This window comes from Cygnus atratus, chromosome 5 (genome assembly GCF_013377495.2).
Source record: "Cygnus atratus isolate AKBS03 ecotype Queensland, Australia chromosome 5, CAtr_DNAZoo_HiC_assembly, whole genome shotgun sequence".
NCBI classification, from domain to species: domain Eukaryota; kingdom Metazoa; phylum Chordata; class Aves; order Anseriformes; family Anatidae; genus Cygnus; species Cygnus atratus.
In genome coordinates, this window is record NC_066366.1 from 18,464,565 (window position 1) to 18,487,517 (window position 22,953).

At 38.6% G+C, this 22,953-nt stretch overlaps 1 protein-coding gene across 2 annotated transcripts; it reads left to right on the forward strand.

Moving 5' to 3' along the window:
* Window positions 1–1,753: 1,753 nt before the first annotated feature.
* ZDHHC13 (zinc finger DHHC-type palmitoyltransferase 13) lies at window positions 1,754–17,792 on the forward strand. Of its 2 annotated transcripts, none has more exons than XM_035552140.2 (17): window positions 1,754–1,831; window positions 2,461–2,603; window positions 2,998–3,120; window positions 3,581–3,658; window positions 4,777–4,921; window positions 6,190–6,254; window positions 6,748–6,910; window positions 7,916–8,041; window positions 8,382–8,515; window positions 9,230–9,330; window positions 11,955–12,079; window positions 13,572–13,634; window positions 14,010–14,103; window positions 14,534–14,617; window positions 15,621–15,778; window positions 16,891–16,988; window positions 17,594–17,792. In XM_035552140.2, exons 1-17 carry the CDS (start codon window positions 1,808–1,810, stop codon window positions 17,727–17,729), a joined length of 1,860 nt encoding a protein of 619 aa, XP_035408033.1. In that variant the 5' UTR covers window positions 1,754–1,807; the 3' UTR covers window positions 17,730–17,792. The 2 variants fall into 2 exon arrangements, with proteins under 2 accessions (XP_035408033.1, XP_050567298.1); XM_050711341.1 differs by having other exon boundaries at window positions 1,801–1,831; window positions 2,514–2,603.
* The last annotated feature ends 5,161 nt before the right edge of the window (window positions 17,793–22,953 follow it).

Genomic DNA, 22,953 nt, shown 5'->3' on the forward strand with positions numbered 1-22,953 from the left:
GCCTGAGAGACAGTAAGTTCAGAGGGTAGAAAGAACAGGAAAAGCAAATAATAGCAAGGTTATATAGGAGGAGTGCTCTGAGCAATGTTTACCTATCTCATTAAACAGCTTACTAATGTATTTAAAATGTTTGAAAATCTCAGCTGAAGTTTATATAATGTGGAAGGCACCATCATCTGTTAGTAAAACGGCAAAGAGTAGCTTTCATGGGTATATAGCATTTTGATAGCCACTCTATCTGTAAGCTACCAGCATTTTTCTCTTTACAGTATTCTAGTGATTTTGGGGAAGCCTGGTTACTGTTTCCAGCATGAGAACTGGGAAGCCTAAAGGCTGCAGGATGGTGAAGAATTTTTATTTTTATTTCTAATAAAGAACAACAAGACACCTGCATTTGAGTTGTTTGTTTGTTTGTTTGTTTCTTGCTGAAGTTTTCCCTTTTCTCAGTCAGACTTGCATGCCTCAGAAATTTTGGTAGCTGGAAAATTTACTAATAGGACATAAACGTCTTAGAGAACTTAATGAAGAATCATCCCTTTGCCAGGGCAGCAATACCAAGCTGAAAGCGGGCATGAGAAGCCAGAGCAGGCTTCCTCTTTCTAGATCAGAAATCCCGGCACATAGCCCTACTAATTTATTTTGGTCTCTGTCTGCTGATGCTGCACTGAGCTGGAGATTTTCCTTGGGTCAAAGAGGGAGAGGAAGCAGGAAGCAACTAGGGCATCTTCCACTCTGTTAACTGACAAGTATTTTTGATTCTCTCAAGATAGCTGATGAATTCTTTTGGTCATTTGCCGAGTACTGAGGTTTTTAACTGAAATATTTAGATGTTGTTCTAACAATAAATGAAAGGCTTACTGTGACTATACAAACTTTTTTCCTTAAAAATAATTGAGGAAACTGCATACAAAGACCTGGGGAAGGAATGTCCTTGTGGCAACAGCACGTGCTCGCCGGTTAGAGGTTGGATTTATGATTGCTTGAAGTCGTACTCTGCCCCTGCTGTCAGTGGATTGGGGTAGGACAGGCTGATCTTCCTCTGCTTCTACCTGAACAGAGATAGTGCTTTAACCAGTTCATGGACAGCCATAAATGTGGCACAGTTTTATTTATTTAGGGCTATGAAGCTGGTGAAGGGCCTGGAACACAAGTCCTGTGAGGAGCAGCTGAGGGAACTGGGGTTGTTTAGTCTGGAGAAGAAGGGGCTCAGGGGAGACCTTGTTGCTCTCTACAACTACCTGAAAGGAAGCTGTGGGGAGCTCAGGGTCAGCCTCTTCTCACAGATAACTAGTGATAGAACTAGAGGGAATGGCCTCAAGTTGCGCCAGGGAAGGTTTAGGCTGGAAATGAGGAGACGTTTCTTCTCAGAAAGAGCAGTCAGGCATTGGGACGGGTTGCCCAGGGAAGTGGTGGTGTCACCATCCATGAGGGTGTTTAAGGAAAGGTTGAACATGGTGCTTAGGGACATAGAGATGGAGATAGCAATAAATAAATCATAGTTAAGGTTGGAAAAGACCTCCAAGATCATCTAGCCCATCCATCCCCCTACCACCAATATCACCCACTAAACGATGTCTGACATGGTCCCACCGCCTCCCGACTCCAGCAGCGGTGCCACCACATGGCCGCCACCTGGGGCGGCACCGGCCGCAGCGCCGGGGCCCGAGGCACGACTACGGGGCTCCGCAGGCCCCGAGGGCCGAGCTCAACCGTGTCCCCCGGTGCCGCCGCGGCCCGGCCCGGCCCCGCCCCGGGCGCCGGTAACCAGGAAGCAGGAAGCGGCGGGCGCGGAGCTGGGGCCGGGAGGATGGCCGGCGGGGGCGGCCCGGCGGTGAGGGGAGCCGCGCGGACGGGAGGGCGGCGGGGAGACAGCGCCAGGTCCCGGGAGGCGGCGGGCCGGGGCCCGGCGGGCCGCTCCTTGGCGGCGGGGGCGGGTTAGGGGCGGGGACCGGCCGCGGGTGCCCCGGAGCCGGCTCGGCACGGCCCCGGGGCTGGGGTCTCCCGCTGGCTGCTGACCTTGGGGAGCCGCGTTGGGCCCACGGGGGAGTTCCCTGCTCCCTCGCAACGGGCTCATGGGTGTGCGCCTCTGTCTGGGGGGCTCCCGGGGCTCTTGTGTTCAAAACGTCAGGACGGAGCTTGTCGCAGCTGGTGTAAAGCCTGGGCTGTGGGCGAGCAGTTGTTTACAGTCAGGGTGTTCTGTGGGGAGCTGGTTCTGCCAGGAGTTCAGTGCCTTTGTAATTTTGTCTCGGAGAACTTAACTCTGTCCTCCCGTATCTTGGTGCTGAGAAGAAAGATTAGCCTCTTGTCAGGTGGTTTTATGTTTTAACTGCTTTAAATCTACTTCCTTATTTGCATTAATGCAACTTGGCAAGTACAATGTGTGCCTCTACTTGTAAAGAGGGAGATATGGTATCCCCCATTTAAATAATATTTGTTGATAGATATTTTGTTAACCAACAGTGTAAAAACCATTGCCATGGGCCTCATCGACCTCATATGCACAACTGTCATAGCATCCACAGTGAGAAAGATCTGCCGGTGCTACCAGGATCACATCCAGTTGTTGAGGACCCTGGCTCGTTTGATATTGTTAAGGCTACACAGTAAGTATATGTTCTATGTCTGCACGATGCTGAAATAGACAGGTATTCCTTCCTCCAATGTAAGCTATGCTGGATATTTTAAAAAGGAGAATAAATATTAGGGTTCCATCACCTCTCTAGTGAAAGAAGAGAAATCATTTAAGTATGCTATTATAAATATTTTTATCATAAACAATGATAATCTCAACCAAGTCTGTTTTGTTAGGTAGAAAATTCTAGATACCGAGGCTCAGACCAACTTTTTTTGCAAGACTTCCGTTGAATGCAAAGTGGAATTTGTTCATGTAGGAACCGTTGGATGAGGCTTATTGAGATTTACTTTTTTTTGTATGTGACATTCTTTAAATTCGAGGATGTTTCAGAAATAAGTAAATACTTGTTTTTCTGTTTTAAGGTATGGAATATTGGAGCGATGCAAAGAACTGGTAGAAGCAGGATATGATGTTCGACAACCAGACAAAGAAAACGTGACTCTTCTTCACTGGGCAGCAATAAACAACAGACAGGAGCTGGTTAAGTAAGCTCTAGAGACCCTGTGAAAGTACTTCAAGTATTCTGCTAGTGTTAGTAATGATTGCTTTGTTGCTATTGTACTTCAAAACAAAGGGAGCGTGCTGCTTAAGTAGAAAAGCATAAAATTCAAATTTTAACCCAATTACGTATGTGAAAATGTCTCTGAAATATAGTTACCATGCTTTTCTTTTGTACATGAGATTATGTAGTATATGATATCATTAGATTTTCCTGGATTTGTTTTGTTTAAAAAAGATCAAAGCTGATTTCTTAAGTGTCTTACTAATTACTGTTGTTTTTTCTTAAACAACTTCTCAAAGTAGCATCATTCACTGCAAAAATATTCTTGTTGTTTGCTTTTCTAGTGAAACTTTCATTATAAGCTATTTACTACTACAGCTATGTTATTTTTAGAATAATATTTTAATGACTCTTTTTAATCTTATTTTATTGCTGTTATACAGATACTATATTTCCAAAGGTGCAGTAGTGGATCAGCTAGGTGGAGATTTGAATTCAACTCCCCTTCACTGGGCCATTAGGTATGCTGCTTGCAACTACTCATTGTAAATCCGCTAGTGTTAAGAGTCGCGTTTTGTGTGGGACAGAAGTGGTCATCTTAAATCTGTGCTGTGTTTCCTTTATTCACGTGTACAGAATTTCATAGCATGTCTATAATTATGCTGAAATGTGTTCTCTGATTCTTGGCAACTTTGCAAGCCACGAAGTTGAGTTATGTGTATATCTATGTATTTTAGTCAGACTCGCATTTTGAATTTTCTCAAGAGCAATACTTTCCAGACTTGGCCTCTTAGGTTCTGCCTTACTAGGCAAAGAAGACTTAATATTGTTCCTTCATGGAAGTTAGCTTTTGACGCCTATTAGGGCATAGTTTAAGTCTGGAAATGTTGTGTTCTTTGACAGACTTTGTCATGTCTAGTTAATTTGCTTTCAGTTGTTTTAGCTTCTGCCCTAAATTAACTTGGTGTACACCTGTAAGGCTCCACGCTTCCAGTCCTGGACTTAAAGTGCTAGCATGTAGCAGCAGAGCCAAAGTATGACCCCATGTTGCTCAGCAGCATATAGATAGATACCTTTGGCCTTTTCCCCCAGCGGTGCCAGATTTTCTTCTTGGGCTTCTTATAGCTGCCACAGCAAACATGAAGTACCTCTTTCTGAGCAACAATAACTGTTAGCACTTGGTGTGGAGTAAAATCATACTGGCTTCCAGGGCAGGACTTGAATAAAATGATCAAAAGAACAATGCACTTTTCTTCTGGGAAATATTTCACCTTAAGTACTGCTTCTAGAATAACTAGTCTAAGTGCAAATGCTCATACTGGAAGAGCATTGCTTTTCTCTGGGTTTAATCTTCTGCTGAACAAAGATACTTTTTACGAGATTGACTGCTCATGGGAGAAACTACTGCAGAATAAACACTGTATGCTAAATTGCCAGTTTGCCATAGATTGACTTATTGAGATAAACATTTAATCTTCTGATATAAACCTTTAGTTTTAAAAAATGTCTCCTGAATAAAAATACAAGATTCTGAAATTAAATTTTTTCAGGGTATCTAAGAATTTCTAAGGCAAGGCTTTCATTAAGATTTACTTTTTTTTTTGTCATTACTATAGTTTCATTTCATATATCTTTACAGACAAGGACACCTGCCCATGGTCATATTATTGTTGAAATGTGGAGCAGATCCCAGTCTTATTGATGGGGAAGGATTCACTAGCATTCATTTAGCAGTGCTGTTTCAACACATGCCCATTATAGCTTACCTCATATCAAAGGGCCAGGTATGTTGTTGATGTCCCAAGCGTTGTTTTCTAGTTAGGAGTAGCTGCTTGTGCTTTGTAGATACATTGCAGGATTTACTGTTCTGTTTCCTATATGACAAGCAGGTATTTGGCAAGTATTTCCCTGGGCCATATGTTCAGAGAAGCTTAATTAAAAAAACAAACAAACAAACAACAAATATAATGCCTTCCAGTTGTCTTGTCATCCTTTTACAATCCAGAATTGTTAACGCTCAGCAACACATGTGATGCTGTATAAATAACAACTGGCTTTTAAAACTGATAACAGAATATTATATGAAGTACATGAAGTACATCATGAAGCATCTACTGTTTGATTACAGATTTGTAACTAGTAATCTCTGCAATTGGCCATCAGTTGAAGCATGTGTAATATACAGAATACAGAAATTTCTATTAAAAAATCAGACCTAGTCTGACTATGTTTTATGTCATATCCACTTTAATTGATATCTGCTTAGTTTATACCTGAAGTAAGCAGAACTGATGACTGCTGTAACAATTCGCTAATAAAATTGAGAGGAGAGTGCTTTTGTGATCATGAGTGTTTTTTCAAAACACCATGTGATAAGATTTAAAGATTTGGTAAGTTTATTTTCTTTCTCCTAGAGCTCTCTTAAATAGAAAACCACCTTCTGGAATGTAGATATAGATGGTATACATCACAAACTTATGAAAGTTTATGTTCTATTAAAAAATGCAAGTGATTACAAAACATAACTAAATCTGCTCTAATTCAGTGATGGGTGGAGGTGGGAGAGAAGGAAACCTTCATTGTGAAAGAGAAGGGAAAAGATTAGGTAATACGAGTTAGATCTCTAATTATGTATTGATGCGTAATCATTTTTTTGTTCTATTAATAAACCAGTTTTATGTAGTTGGACATCCTGTTATACACCTCTGTTTACACAAGGAAGATAGTTAATGTTGCTTCCCAACGTAAACTCTATTTATGGTATTTTTGCTCAAGAGAGGACAAGAAATACGGTGAATTAAAGGAATCATATCCACATGATTCCTTTTAAAGTATCTGTAGTGGACACTCAGCATATCCTGAAATGAATGACGTGCAAGACCCATGGAAGGAAGAAAATTTATTTAAATGAGCGTTGGCTTCTTGGCCGGTATATTTTGGTTTCTTTCCACTTCTGCAGTGTGGCTAAGTCAGCTGTGTAGCTCAGAATCTGACCATGTAAGCATTTACTGAAATCAGTGATACTTGCTTGTTATCTTTTTCTTACACTTAGAACATAGACACAACAGACTTCAATGGACAAACACCTTTAATGTTATCAGCACAAAAAGTGATGGGGTAAGTAGTGAACAACTTAAAAAGAACCTGTTGCCCACCACTTTCTGGGCACAATCCTGAGTCTTCTGAAAATGTTTAAAGTGACATTCCTCTCTTTTACTTGTACAAAATATGCGGTATTTAAGAGAGGAGAAATTATGAAGCAGCTAACTAGGTATAGCAAAGTAAATCAAAAAACATTTATGAAAGTAAATCAAAGTGTTCACAGTAAGTGCGCTTAATACATGTGATGGAGATGCAAGCTTATAAAAGGTGTAGAAAGATAAAATCTGTGTGTATAGCTCGTGTTTGTTAAAATATAGTCTGGAGAAAAACCTTGAGTGTGAGTCCCCAATTCTAAACTTGGATTATTGTTGATGAGCTTGTTGGGAGACAAAGTATCCTGTATCTGCTGTTACTTCACAGATCTCAGCTGTGATTTATTTTTTACGGGGTGTTCAAGAGTTTCCTCTCCAGTATAGATTATGTTCTGTTTAACTTTATTTTCACCTAGACAAGAACCCACGAAGTTTCTCCTGAAGTTTAACCCCTCTCTCAACGCTGTCGACAATGTTCAGAAGAACACTGCTCTGCATTGGGCAATAACATCAGGAAATATTAGTGCAGTAGATCTATTACTGGAAGCTGGTGCTAGCATGGACATAAAAAATGTCAAGGTACAATTTCTTGCATTATTTTAGTTTCTTTCATCCGTGTGGCATGAACGCATAAAATGAATGTGAAGAAATGCCTGAGTCCTCTACCTTTTGGATATTCTCTGGAACATGGAGGTGAATAAGACAAGCATCCTTACTTGGGAAACCAAGAGGAGTGAGCACTTTTCTTATGGTCTGGCACAAAGTGTGAATGCTGAGATTCTTTGCAATATTCATTTAATGAACAGCTAATTCTTTTGATCACTCTGAGCATAATTGTGTCATTCGCAGATTTTTTCTGTCTTTATTTTATTTTATTCAGCTGTTCTCTGCTTTAAAACATTGGCCAAGAGCATTACTCATGACAGATTTTTCAAAAATAAGTGTCTTTGTATTCACTGAGACTTGTAAAGACTTTAAAGGGCTGAATATGTCATCCTGAAAATATTGAAGTGTTTGTCCATCCCTGTTTGTAGGTGCAAGTCAAAATTGCTAGTCATGTAAAAATCTTAGTCCTAATATTTGTAAAAACTGATATCAAGAAGTATAAATGTTGAAACTATATACATATATATATATATATATATATATATATATATATAATCTCCTGTATAGATATTTGTATAGTGTAGTTACACAGGGTTGGTGTATTGAGCTATGCAGCTTTTCCATCTGCTGCTTTTTTGTGTGTTACTCTTAGAATGTTGCTGTTTGGTTTTAAGAAGTTAACATAAACAACAAACCTTGCCTTTCAGTAAACATGTCGTATTCTAGCTGACAGTTCAGCATTTCAGGTTAGCAGAGAGAGTGCAAAGGTAGTTCAAACGGATGCAGTCTGGTTGAAAGTATCAGTCTTTATAACTACCAAACTCTGAATTTACCCTACCCTTGCCTTAAAGTAAGAAGGGTTGGGAGGAAGCAACTACTGAGTTGTTCTTGTTTTTGGCTAAATTTATTTATTATTTCTGTTACAAAGGAAAACATTTATGTGTGAAGTACATAACCAAATAAACTTTGTTGTTAAAGGGAGAGACACCGCTTGACCTTGCAGTTCAGACTCAGAATCGCTTCATAGTCTATATGTTAACGGAAGAAGAAAGAATGAGAAGCAGAAGAAATAGCAGGTTACTGAGAATAATGGAGAAACATGAGGTAATTTCGTGAGTAATAATTAATGGAAATAAAGCTACAGCATTCCGTGCTCAGAATAATACATAAAAATTATTTTCTGAGAGCTCTTCTGTATCTTTGAAAGCTTCCAAAATTGGATACACAAAAATGAAATTCTTTGGAAGTGCTTAGTTGGTATAGGTGTGGATTTTTTTTCTTTTCCCTGTTGTTCCGCCCCTGCCCCCCCCCCCTTCCCCCAGTGTATTGGTTTGTCGCTTTATCTACCTTGAGTCTCAGCACTTGTTATTATATTATCTGAATGCTCCTGAAGTAAATCCTGCTTGAATACTTTGTCATATTTTAACAATAGTCATGTTAATAGCTGTTCCTGCTGTTGGCATCTTCCTTGACATCGGTGTGGGCCATAGGATACGTCATGAACCTAAGTTCTGATTCTTGGCTTTTGAAAGGATGTCTGCTTCTCTTCCTGCTGTTTGGGATGGCTCTGTTTGTGAGGTTTGTGCATTTATCTCTCTGTATTGACTTTTTATAGATACCATATATATTTATATATACTTTTCAGAATGATCTTGAAACGGAATGTCTTTAGGTGTGCAAAGTAATAGTTTCTCATCACTGAGAGATTTGAGGAAAAACAAAGGTGCAGTCGTAGCTAATTTACATGATTTACATGATAAAGAGAGTGTTACTGAAGTTCTGCACCTGGTAGACGCTAAGATACCCATTCATGATGCTTAGAAACGTGCTTTATTTCAACTTTTCCCTCTGTATTTGTGATCCAGCATGAGTTTTAATGAGCCATTCCTTCCCTCCCTGCTCCACACACCTCAGTGATATCTTAAGCTGTTGTACAGGTTTCCTGTTTCCTGCAGTGGTCACCACACCACAACAGTCAGTATTCATTGAAATGGCAATATTGTTAGTGTGTAAATAGAGAAAGTTCTTTTCACCCAGTGCATCAGCAGTTCAGATATATAATTTTAGGCTGGAACAGAGCACTCTTCAGTTTATTTTTGCATTTTTAACCCTGTCATGTATATGGCCAAAGAATGCCTTTGTATGGCAATTTTTGATTGCTTTAAGAGAGGCTTAAAGTATATTGAGTGAAGTTTTTTAAAAATAACAAAACTGATTATAAATGTGTACTCCACTAAGTTAAGTTTTAAACAAATTAACGACAAATACTGCTTTCTTTTCATATTCTTTCAGGCAGTTTGTGGGCCTCAAGAATCTAAGGTATCTTCCCACATCATTGATGCTAAGTTCAGTCTTCTGGATGTCTGTGACCTGGTTTTTCTGGTTTCTGCCTGATATCCTTTTTGCTGGAGAAATGCAATAGAACTTTCCTTACACTTCCTAGTAAATTAAGTCTAGTCATGCAAATAGTAACGAGCAGTCCCAGATAATTCCACGTGACTGTTAATGTCTGGTAAGATTGATTTTCTTACATTGTGCTGGGGTTAAATAACTTCAAGCTTAAATGAAAGTTGTGTATGGACTAAAAGTATATATCTTCTTTTATCTCTAGCAGATATTTATGTACAATTCTGAAGTATTTTTTTTAATGTTACCAGAATATCAAAATGTCTTTGTTATAAACATTGTTTTCTATGTTAGCATCTCCATGTGACTCTTCATGGTTCCTCATTGAGTCTCTCATCCAGTAATGTATTTTGGCATGTACTAAAGCTGGATAGCACTTGCATTATGCATTCCAATTTTTAAAGCACTTCTTATTTATAAAATAACAAGGATTTGACAGTGCTATTCATGCTTCTGCATAGAAAAAGAAAAAATAAAAAAAATGGGCAAACTAATTTATTAATTTCCCTCAGAAGTAGATCTTCCAGTCTCCTTTGTTTATTTATTCAGAGGTTATGCTGCATCCTCAGTGCACAGTGCCTTAACTTCTACCTTTTGTGTACTTTATTTGAAGATGCTTTGGACTGATGAGTACAACAACATTTAATTAATAGTTTGCACTCACTTTTCAGTACCCTGTTCAGTTGTACAGAGGTCATCCATTTATTATAAAGCTTTGTGAAAAGGAAGGCCTTTAGGGAGACATTTAAAATGTAAATAATTTTGTACTAAACCAGCTATAATATATTGCTATTCATTTTTAATTACTTTGTCCTTTAACTGGTATTTTTCTTTTGTACTGTTCCCAGTTAAGATCATCTTAATATAATTATTAGCATTAACTTATCAGGTATATTCCTGCTGAGGATACACACGTGCTTTTCTAAATGAAAATCCTGTTATTAAGTGTTGCATTGTGAGGTTTTAAGGTTTTCTTCTTGTCATTAAATTAAAAGAAAAAAAGATCTCATCATATGGGTTTGAGTTAAGTTCTGCTGAAGATGATGACCACAGAAGTGTTCTTAAAGGCTTAGCGAGATAGTTTTCTGTCTTTCTATAGAACCCTTGTTCTCACGAATCTTTTTTTCCTCTGAAACTGGCCACAGATCCGAGTGTTATAAAAGCACTGAGTATTTCAGTCAACTGCATTTATGTGTGTCAAACTATTTCTCTGGACTGAATGAAAATCCAGCAATTCTCATTAAGGACTACTCTCAGATCCAAAAACCGATAGAAATGCAAATAGATAAGCAGTATCCAGAGGAAATGTGTTATCATCCTGAGTTGATCAGAAGGGTACCCCACAATTGCGTTGGAATAGATACATTATAATGTAGGATTGATAATATACAGTGCTATTATTTTATATTTTTTCTTCTTGATTTTAATAAGAGCTACTTTGCAATATTTTTAGTTCATGAGTACTGCAACCTCAAGGTTGCTTTTTCTTAATTTTTAAGAGTTATTCGCAGTATGTTTGTTGTTTATGTAATGGCTAGGTAGGCAATGGAGTTGGAGTCCAGGCATGGGCGCACTGACTGCTTCTTGGTGGCTTCATGGGCCTTGCTGTAGGAGACCAAGCTCTCAAGTTGGTTGCTTGAATTTGATTGGTATGAGACTTGTCCCACTCCACGTTCCTCTGTTGTTGCATGGAGATCATTAATCTTCACACGTTTTTCTCCCCCTTTCACCTGACTTACAGATGTCTGTAGTCCACAGTGTAGAAATGCAGAAACAGAATTTCTGTTTATAGTGACTGTTTATCTTCCCATATGTACAACAATAATTTGTCTGCTAGAGAAGTTGCAGCAAAGAACAATATTTAAAAAGTACTGATTTAAGTCTACTTCTCTAGAGTTGATGAGAAATGAATTCCCTCCACATAGTTTAATTAACACAGTTAGCCACCGCATAAAAGTAAAGGGGAAAATCAGGATGAAAAATGTCCAATTAGACTAGAAATGCCAGTTTGGATTTGGTATTTTCTGGTATATTTGTGAGGAAAGAAGGTTTCCCAGTAGCTGTTCGATTACTTTAGAAGTTGTTTTTCAGTGTGTGTTTTTGGAGTGATATAGCTCCAGGATGACAGAAGATGCATTTGTCTATCTGAATTTATTCAGTTGTTTTAACTGGGGAGGAAAAAAAATAGAGGGCAAGACTCAAAACTCTCTGAATAAGAGCCTGTTTGACAACTTAGAGGTGTGTGCAGCAGTCAAGTCTCACAGCTGCTTAATACCAATCAGATATGCAAAAAAAGAAAAAGTCTTCATAGGGGAAAAAAGAAATTGAATTCATTTTATATCTGTTATATATTCAAAGTAAAAGTCTGTACTCTGCTAGTGAGGATGACAGGGATATTGTAGTGCAGGTTTATAACAGTTGTAAAAGGCTTCTCTCCAGAGCTCAAACTGGAGAGGCCACTAAGGGACAGAGAGGTGAAAAGTGGAAGTCATTCTTTTCCTTTTCATATACTGCTTATAAAATATCATACACTGGTTTTGGAATATTTTATTTGTCTGGCAAATAGTGGTGGTATGTGATGTAAGAATATATTCCTTAACCTGAATAATACATATAACCAATACTGTTTTTGAAATCACTGTCATGTTCGGCTTGGTGGGTTTTCTTTATTATTTCTATAAAACTTGGAGAACTGATCCTGGGTATATTAAGTCTTCAGAAAAAGAAAAAAAAGAGGTAGGTGACTTTGTAAAAATAAGTGGAAGGACTAGCATGGTACACCACGTGTTCCCTTCTGGTTGATTTTTTTTTTTGTCATCAACTGTATCTTTATTAAATTTGAAAGCAGTAAGATATTCTTTAAGAACTTTTAGCTCCATCATCAAACAGTGTAGGTTGCAGATAATTCCTCCTCCTACTGCTTATTTCCATATCTTGATCGTTCTGCCATGATTTCCTTGCCTCCATCTTCTTACTGAATTGTGAGCTTCAGCCAAGCACATGGATTCATACCACTGATGTCATCAGTGATATAAACTCACATAGAACTTCACTTAATAAATAAAACTTCTGTAAGGTTTCCATTCCAGTTGTCTAATGTTAGCAAGAGGTACTCACGGTACTTTTCTACAATTGTCCATGCTCAGAAGATGTACTAAAGGCTAGAAATGGTTTAAATTGTCACGTGCTCTGAAGATGTGTATAATGATTTGATTTTTATGTTTAAGTTTCATGTAAACTACGTGCTATTTCCTAGTTGCATTTTACAAAGGCAAAAAGGGATGGCCAGCCAGTCCGTAGAACATTGATTGGTCCCTCAGCCTATTGATTATTTTGTTTGTGATCTCTTTGTTCTCCATATGATTGCATTTCTTCAGACTGACAGGGAGAATAAACTGCAATTTTAACTTTGTCAATATTGTTGCCACAGGGCTAGTAGTACTAGCTAGTAGTACTAGCTATCTAGTACTGATAAAGGAAGACTACATATAGCAGCTCTCCTCCTCTCTTTAACTGACTGGCTGACTATATGAGAGGTACCTTGTGCCTTAACACCATATAATTCTTTAAGAGTATTTCATCCATGTTATTTATTAATTTTGGCAACATAGAGCTACAAGTCTTATGAGGAGCGGCTGAGGGAGCTGGGCTTGTTCAGCCTGGAGAAGAGGAGGCTCAGGGGCGACCTTATCGCTCTCTACAGTTACCTTAAAGGAGGCTGTAGAGAGGTGGGGGTTGGTCTGTTCTCCCACGTGCCTGGTGACAGGACGAGGGGGAATGGGCGAAAGTTGCGACAGGGGAGTTTTAGGTTGGATGTTAGGAAGTACTTCTTTACCGAAAGGGTTATTAAGCATTGGAACGGGCTGCCCAGGGAGGTGGTGGAGTCACCATCCCTGGAGGTCTTTAAAAGACGTTTAGATGTAGAGCTTAGCGATATGGTTTAGTGGAGTACTTAGTGTTAGGTCGGAGGTTGGACTCGATGATCTTGAGGTCTCTTCCAACCTAGAAATCTGTGTGTGTCTGTGTGTGTGTACTTTTTAAAATAACCCCGCATGAATAAAGTTGCATTAGTTTTTGCTGTTCTGTTTGTCATGGAACTTACCTTGTCCCTGAGTAGCAAGTGCTTGGTTCTCAAAATACTTAATATCTGCAAAAGGCCTAAAGTAAAAACCTTCATAGATCCTCCATAAAATGCGATCCAAATACAAGCACAAACTTTGTCTTTCAGAACATTGTAGCTCTTGCGGAAGCAGGTTGCTTGGACTTCAGAACATTTTGCACATCGTGTCTTGTAAGTGAAGCCTTGGTATTTCTTTTCTTTTTCTAGCCTGTTTTTTACTCAACACTACAATCTTGTTTTTTCCCTCACTTCTTGTAATGCAAGCATTACATGCCTTGTCTTGTCTGTGTTACTTAGATTTCTTTTCTCCTCTTATGGTGACAAAGTTTTGAGATCCTTGGACTGTATTCTTAATAAAATAGCTTTATTTCTTCCTTTTTTTTTCTTTTTGGTAAAATTAAGATGCATAGCTCTTATCTGTGTTGTGAGGCCCATTATGTAGTAATAGTTACCATATATGACAGTGCTCTTCAGATGATGCTGCAAACTTTGAGTAAAATAGATGCTTTTGCTATGATTGTATTCCTTTCTTTTGTGTTCAACTAGGTAAGGAAGCCTTTGAGATCTGTGCATTGTCTTGCTTGTGATTCCTGTGTAGCCAGATATGATCAGCATTCTCTGTGGATTGGGCAGTGCATAGGTGAGAGTATTTGTTTTATCAAATTTGAAAATTCCATGTGTTATTTCTGCAACATTTTTTTAATGTTTATCTCCTTAAAAAGCGAACAGATAGAAGAGTACACAGTTGATACTGAAAGGGTTACTAATAAGTGCCAGGGAGAAATTACTTAGATGACAGTGAAAGACAAATACAAATAAAATGATTAAAGGAGTGGAGTAGAGACTGGTTGACTTTATTAGAGCTAATTCTGTTATGTAAATCAGGATGGCTTACAGGAGAAAGTTGAGAAAGAGGTCAGCCTTGTCAAACTCTCTTGAGTATAGCAAAGGTAATAATAGGAAATGGTTTAGATTCTTCTTCCTCGTATTAAGTTAAGGAGAAATTACAAGTAAAGCAACATTTTAAAATGTCATGCTTTTTTTTTTTTTTTTCCTTGCCTCAAATACAGGCATGGGGAACCATCGTTATTACCTATCGTTCCTGTTGTTCCTAGCTATGACCAGTGTCTGGCTGCTTTATGGAAGTCTTCTGTGTATGTATCAATGAGTTTATTTTAATGTAGCTTTCAGGGACCTGTGCATATAGTCATTATTTTTCAACATTTTATTTCTATCTAGTGTAATTATACCTGCAGAAATAACATGATACCAAATTTCATCAGTGGTAATTTTCTCTTTCTAAATGAAAATACATCAGGACATTGGAATCTTTGATCAAATGTCTGTTATGTTTGTGTTGTGTTAAGATATAGCCCTAGTGGGATTATCCATTTTTGGAAGATACAATATCAGAGACCATTTTTGTTAGAGATAACGTAGGCAAGCTGTGCTGAGGAGGGTCAGGATACAGATTCTAGTCTGTATACCCATTCCCGCAATTGAAAATAAGTTTGTAAAAATATTATTGCAAAGGGTTTATTGTTTTTGTTGTTGTTTAGAAATAACTGTATTGAACACTTGCTAAAGTTTCATTTTGTTTTTAGCATAGTGATAATTTTGAAAAGAGAATTATATATCTCATTAATAATCCAAAGTGTTTCCCTGGGAAATTGGAAAAAAAAATGAATTCTGGAGATGTGGAGAGCCATTGTAATATAATTCCTGAGGATAAGTTCACATAGCAAAAACTGCTTTCTTGTCATTTTCACAATCACGTCTTCTTTTACTGATGATGATGTCTAAGGTAAATGATAAATTTTTGTCCTAAAATTACAAATAATCATGCAGTAAAATTTCAGAAGGCTTGATAATAAGAGGTAATAACTTACTTCAATATTACTAGTTAACTTCAAAATATGAACAAAACAAAAATCTGGCTAATACCTTGACTGTTCCTTCTGTGGGTTATGGACACACAACAGAAAGATTATGCAGCAAGACTAGCAAGGAGTCACATATCATTGTGGGTGTTTTTTAAGTGAGAAAATGGTATTTCTAGAGCATGTGGCTATATAATATTCTGTGCAAATATATTTTTGTTCAGTTTTTAAGTGGCTTATGTTAAAAAGGTAATTAACTGATAATGTATCTTGTCAGATTGGTCAAACCACTGCTCAACAAGTTACCATCAAGATGGAGCATGGACATACATGACACAGATAACATATTGTTCTCCATGGGTGTCCTACATCTTCGCACTAGCCTGTTTCCATATTGTATGGACTTCATTGTGGCTAACTATTCAACTTTACCAGGTATTATTTTGCTTTAGTTTATGTTCCTTTCTTAACAAGTTACCAAATGAAAACTTCTAGGTGACCTGCTCCCATAAAAGCTTTGTATCTGCTTTACTTCTTTAATTTATGTCACATCTAGGTGCTTATCTTAAATCTCAGAACAGTCCATTAAGTTTCATGGGTACTTGTGTACTTATCGTTCCCCTGTTCAAAGTAGGATCACAGTCTGAAAATCATTCCTATAACTGAATTCTGGTTTCACTACTCATCAAAAATTCCAAACCTATGAAAAAGCATGTTTAAAGGCAAGAAACTTCGTTAACTAACAGAACTGGTGTTACTGCCTCGCAACGGCATGAAAACTCAATCTCACAGTTGAAAACTCCATGACAGAGCTCAGCAGCATACAAGAAAAAATACACAATTGTAAATGTGTGCTGCTTGATTGCTGTAATGTCTAAGGAACTGAGGGGGAAAATAACATTTTTTCCTGTGGGGAAAAAAAAATCTAGGTAGGATATTTACAATGATGTGTTGTGTTTTGTACACAGTCATTTGTAAGTAGTTCTTTATGATGCTTAGTATGTCATGTAGCAAAGCAATTTTGCTGCCATTTATAAGGGCTTATAAGATTATGTCATCAGAAAAAAAAATTAAATGGAAAAGGGAATTGGTAAGGAAAAATGCAGGGCAAAAAAAATGAGCTTTGTGAAACTCATTGAAACAAGACATGGAATCAAGAAAATGAGTAAGTTATCGTTGATTTCTGACTATTTCATCTTCGTCTTTTTTGGAGGATCTTTTCCTAACAATTTCTATGGTAGAATATAGACAAAACCTGAGGAGGTAAGTGCTTAACTGCTATAGATCTTAAACTTCTACAGACATTTGTATAAAAGTGTAATCTTTACAGTCATCTCATTTAAGCTTGCTTTCTCATTGGAAGTATTGATGTTACAGCTTTCTGGATTCTGTTTTACCCAAAGTCCTTTATTATGGCAGTAGATATTTGTTAGATACAGCCAACTTCTTCTCCTCCATCCCCTTTCAATAGTACTTTTTGGTATGACCAGAATTTGAGTTTATGATACTCATGCTTTTGCTGTTATTTATAATTTCCTTTCTGTAAGATTGCCTTCTTGGGACTGACCTCACATGAGAGAATGAACCTAGTGATGCAGAGCAAATCTTCTAAGCATCCTGTTTCACTCAGGAGAACTTCATACAAGTGAGTATTAATGAATAGGGTGTTTTAGGCATGTATCTATTCAGTACTGATTTGCTTCACTACTATGTAAATGCAAAAAAAAAAAAAAAAAAAAAAAAAGCTAGTCTGTGGGCACACTAGTCCTGCCTGTTAGGAGATACAGAAGTTGTGCCAAAATCTAACTAGCAGAAACTACTTGGGAGGTGGGAAGCAAATTGTTCTTGAATTTATTCATCACTCTTGATGCCTGTTCTGGAGATCGAGAGGGAGAATTAAGGTACTGTCCCCTTTCTGACTTGTCTTGCAATATTTGACTCAATAAAGAAATTAGTGCCAAGATTTCGCTGTTATGTAAGAACTTTGTAATCCCTTGTGTGTTAGCAGATAAGATCTTACTGATTTTAAGTATTTGAGTTGAACTTAAACTTATCTCATTCTTAAATGTAATACATGTTGAAAATTCAACAGAGCAATAATGCTGAACAGAGAACTCTTATGTTTCTTCACCTACAGCTGTCCTTATTGATAGTTTTATACCTTAAGAGTACTGCTTAATGGTGGATGTGTATTTTTGATGCCTGCAGTCATCTTTTATTAGGTTTAATGGATGTTTCTCTCATTTTCAGTCTCGGATGCTTCCAGAATCTTGCAGACTTCTTTCAGTGTACGTGCTTTGGTATGTTCAAACCCAATGTAGTTGACTGGACCAAGCAATACAAACTTATTCATCTGGTAAAGGAGAAAAATGTTCATTCTGTATGAAGTTTTGCTTGACTTTTAAAACCGCTGAACTGAAAGATAAATAAAACTTTTCTAATTTTTACACATTGTTCTGAAAGCTGCTTTTTATTTTTATTATTGTTTTAAATATTAAACTTATTTTGCATAGGCTACAGCAGATTCAAATATGGAACTATCACTGTGTTCGCATATTTAGTATGCGCTTAAACTGTTTGAAATTTCATGTGATGGCACTAAATATATTTTTAAAGGTAAGTTTTTATGGCAAAACTTCAAAACCATGTCGGTACACGTGGTGTTCTTTTGCAGATAATAAAAATTACATTTGAAAATTAAGGGGAGAGTTTATATTTAAAAATTCAATATAACACCCTGTAATTTTATTGGTTATCTTATGTTGTTAAAAAAAAAAGAAACAACAACAACAAAAAAAAACGTATTAGAACTCTTTATTCAGTGGGTTTACATGTTAAAAAAAAAAAAAAAAAAACAACTCTATGCGTCTTAGTATATTTTACAGACTAAAATAGATTCAAGGGATGTGTGACCAGTAGAGTTTAAGAACAGGTAAGCACAAAGCTATAAGAAAAAGCCTGGCTGTTTGCCTTATGTTTTGCATGTGTGTATGCCTTGTTAGTTTATGAAAATGAATAATTAGATGATTGAAAATACCAATGTATATAACAGGGAGCTATTCTCAACCACATACATAAATCTATCGTTATCGTGCAGTCATATGCCCAGGATGCAAAGGCTAGGCCAGAGCTGTGGGCTGGGCAGTGTGTTTGAACAGAGGTCAAAACAGTTAAAATGAAAACGAGCAGAAAAACAGATCAAGATCAGAAAATGAAACTTAAATACTGTCTGGAACTGACAACGTAGAGTAAAGCAAAGTAATGAGACAGAACTCTTGCAGTTATGAAACGGAGGGTTTAATTAATCTCAGTGAAATGCATTAATCTGACATCTTGGGACATAAAGCACAAGCAAATTGAAGTAAACAAAAAATGTGAAGCAATATGAGTACTTTATTGTAGCTTGAAAACATACAATAACAAAATTGACAACACAGTATTCTAAGAAAACTTGCTATTTCTTCAGAAATAGCTGCCTTTGAGAGAAAGAATTTCAGGTACTTTTTAATTGTCTCAAAGTGGGTAACATCTCCTTTGCCATAATATAAATAATGTCAAAATGTTCAAAACACCACTAGGAAACTGGCTTGTCAGAACACTCTGACCTTTACAACTCTGTGATCCATACGGTATCTCAGTCTTAATGGGCCAGTATGCTGAGTCTTTCAAAATTCAGTCTAAACTGTGCTAAATAGTAGTTTAAGAAGCAATAATGTTCCTTGCACAGAAGTTTTTGTCTTTATTTGCTCTAAAGTAAACATAAATCTAACTTTATCAGTAACTTTTTTTTTTAGGCTATTCTAAGAATTTCTTAAGATACAAACTCACAAGCTTTTTCTGCAAGGTGGAGAATATTAAACAAATGCCCTAGTTTATTAGCAATTTGTGATATTTTTGTTTTACTTGACAACTATTATCTGGTGATATCAACAGCAGACTGTCTGTTGCATCCACTTCTTCTCATTTGCATTCTTTCTTTTTCACTTGAGTGAGGCCACCAAAACCAATTCCTTTGGGACCAGAATTTTTTGCGTAGCAAACTGAAAAAGAAGGAGGCGGTAAATAATCTGAATGTTTTCATGTGTGCTAACAGCTGCTTATTTGAGGTCTCAGTAGGCAAGTATCTATGTTTTGAGAAACACAGACCACACCTTGAGCTAACTAACATAGCTAAGTTCAGTCTTGTGTGTGCTTACTCTCACCAAATGGGCAAGGAAAGTAAAACAGATAAATCTGAGTTCTCTGGGGTGCTTTGCTGATCTGAAGTCTGATCATCTTTTTATGACCAAATCCTGCTACCAGGCTAGTGTATCTCCTTGCTGTATATGCATGGAAATTCAGACAATAATGAAAGGAAAAAATAGTAGTGGCACTCTTCATGTGCTTGGTGACTGTGTATGCCACGCTGGTTTGGAAACTCAGTGTGAGACAGTCCCCACCCAATCAAGAGAGGATGAAGTTTTCAGTTATTAATGCCTATTAGAAAAAAACAACAACGGTTTTGTAGTATACTTAAAAAAAAAAAACACCTTTTACAAATTGTTCAGTGTGTTAACAGTGGTTACTGAGGGAGTAGAGGGAGTGGTTGTGGGGAAAGAGTGTTCTCTTCAACGTACTGCAGAGGGCTCTCCAGTCATGTGTGTCCTGTTGATAGCTTGGAAAATAAAGTTGCTTAGCTCATGTAAGTAACACAAATCTGTGAATTGATGATCCTGTGCTTTTAGGAGGCAGTGCTTAAAGACTGACCAGCACTGATGGACGTCAGCACCTTCAAAAGCAGTTTCTCAGGGAACCTTGCTAACTAGTCCCCTGAGCAGCCTGAAGTCTGCTCTCCCCATATCCAGGGCTGAAGTTTTGGTGGCAGTTTTCCTTCTGTCACCAAAAATTTTAAACTCAAGTGCTTGCTTCATGGTCACTATGACCAAGATGGCTGCCAATTACCACATTCCCCATAAGACCCTCTGTCGTCATCCTGGCTGGGTGGTCTGCAATAAACTCCCACAACACCATCCCCTTTATTTGTTTGTCCCTTAATCCTTACCCAGAGGCTCTCAACTTTGCCATTGCCAACTTCAAATTCTACACAGTTCCACACAGCCCCTCCTTTGCATACATCGCCACCCCCCCACCTCGCCTGCCCTCCCTGTCCCTCCTGAGGAGCCTGTAACCATCTATTGCAACACACCAGCCATAGGACTCATCCCACCAGATTTTGCTTATGCCGATGATGTCATAGCTGTGGGACTGGACCAAGACTTCTAGCTCATCCATTTCATTCCTCATACTGCGTGCGTTTGTGTAGAAGTACTTCAAATGCACCTCACTGCATGCAGCACCTTGTGGAGCAGACCGAAGGACTTCACTAGCACACAGTCCCTCTGATTCTAGCGCACCATACCTTAGCTTATCACCGGCATGCCTGGTTTTATCCCTTTCCCCCTTCGACTCTAGTTTAAAGCCCTATCTATCAGCCCCGCTAACTCCTGAGCAAAAATCCTTTTCCCCCTCTGAGAGAGGTGCATCCCATCTGGTGCCAACAGGCCCGGTGTCGTGTAGACCTTCCCATGATCGAAAAACCCAAAGTTCTGCTGGTTGCACCAGTACCGAAGCCACACATTAATGTGACAAGTCTGCTTGTCAACATCGATCCCCCTATTGGAAGGACAGAGGCAAACACAACCTGTGCCCCTGAACCTTTAACTAGTCGCCCCAAAGCCCTGAAGTCCCTTTTGATCGCTCTCGGACTTCTCCTTGCTACCTTGTCATTACCAGCCTGAAAAACCAGTAGCGGGTAGTAGTCAGTGGGCCGTACCAGGCGAGTGACTTTCCTGGCAATGTCTCTCACCCGAGCCCCAGCGACGTAACAGAATTCCCTGTGGGTTGGGTCCGGTCAGCATATTGGGCCCTCTGTCCCTTTCAGAAGGGAGTCCCCGATGACAATAACCCTTCATTCTTTCTTGACAGATGTAGCGATGCGGGGGGTAGGTTGCCTTGCCTTAGGCATCCTCTCCAACTGGGACGGGCTTTCATCTACATTGTTGTTTTGACTGTCATGTTCTAGAGCCTCATAGCTGTTATATAAGGGTATATGGGAAGGTGAGGTGGGCAGAGAGAGGGCTCGCCTGCCACCCCAAGCAGGAGCCTGCTTCCATTCCCCCCCTTGGCCTAGGTCCCCTGCTACTGCCTGGCAGAATGGGGGAACTTTTGTCTTCTGTGTAGCAGGAGACACTTGTGCTGTGGCAGGCTTGTGAGTCTGTCTCACGGAGGGTAGAGTATGTTTCCACCAGTCAATTTCCCTTTCTGACTCCTTGATGCTCCTCAGCCTACTCACCTCCTCCCGAAGCTCTGCCACCAGGCCAAGCAATTCTTCAACCAGGGCACACCTCCCCCAGGCATACCCCCTGCTGCTGCTGTCGGACACCGACAGAAGACTGGGGCACACCCTGCAGCCCAAGACCTGGACAGCTGCGTGTTTCCCCAAGACCTCCATCTTGTCACATTGGTGACTGGCTGGAGAGGCCGCAAGAGATGCAGAGGCCATGGTTTTCTGTCTGGGATACCATGGCCAGCACCTACTGCTTGTACCTTCCTCAAAAGCACCCAAGGGTGGTCATTTCAGAATAAAAAATAAAATACCAGATATTAAGCGATTCCTGAATCTGAAGTAGGGCAATATTTCATGTATTGTGGGCTTAGTTTTTTCCTGGGTCAGCTGCAAAAATGATGTGACTCCATTGGAAAGCACAGCCTTACTTTTCCAATTACCATCAGAAAGCAGGGCCTTTACTACTTATCACAGCTGATAATTCTTACCTCTTTAGTATATGCCAGATCATCTCTGAACAGCAGAGATATTTCAGGTTTGGTTCCACAAGACTTAAGGTGTCATTTTCCACAGAACTTACAGTGTCATTAAACAGAGTTTTAGAAGCTCCAAATCTACAGACAGACTTGGTGTTAGGAGTTGTTTAGTCTCAACCCCAATATCTGTTGTTTACTTATGAATTATTTGAATAATGAGATGATTGAGTAACTGGAGTATACACAGGACACCCTGAGAACAATTGTATACAAAGTGGTGTTAATATGCAATCTAACATAACTGAAACTGAATTGCAGTTGAATGAGATATGTTACCAGACATATTTAGTGGTAACATTTGGCTTACCACACAGGCTCCCTTACAGCTATGGCTGTATGGGACATATTTGTCCCATAGACATATCTATGACATATTTTGGCTATGGCATTATGAAGCTCCACAGTAAATCTGGTAAATGTAGGATTTCTTGACATTAATGACAAATTCAAGCATTACAGGCTGCTGATAGTGCTTCAGTTTTCTGAGAAGGTCAGAGAATATTTCCTGCAGAAGAGCAGCCAACAGTCTTCCTCAGATTTCTCCTCTGGCTAACCCCATGTTCAATCAACACTATGGAAAGAAGTTAGCGTTTACTTTATCCAGTTCCTAATGCTCTATGAAGGAGGTCATTAATATATATATATTTCTGTTATATTGCCATCTCATTTAACTGAATAACAGACTCCTACATTATCTTCCTAAAAGGTTTCTGCGTATGTATATTTGTCTTCCATGATGTAGCCTACAG

Bases quoted from the DNA above. Each gene is read 5' to 3' on its own strand.
- ZDHHC13 (XM_035552140.2), top strand. From the start codon at position 1,808: ATGGCCGGCGGGGGCGGCCCGGCG. The intron at 3,121-3,580 runs GTAAGCTCTAGA...GCTGTTATACAG, and splicing joins AACAGACAGGAGCTGGTTAA to ATACTATATTTCCAAAGGTG. The intron at 4,922-6,189 runs GTATGTTGTTGA...TCTTACACTTAG, and splicing joins ACCTCATATCAAAGGGCCAG to AACATAGACACAACAGACTT.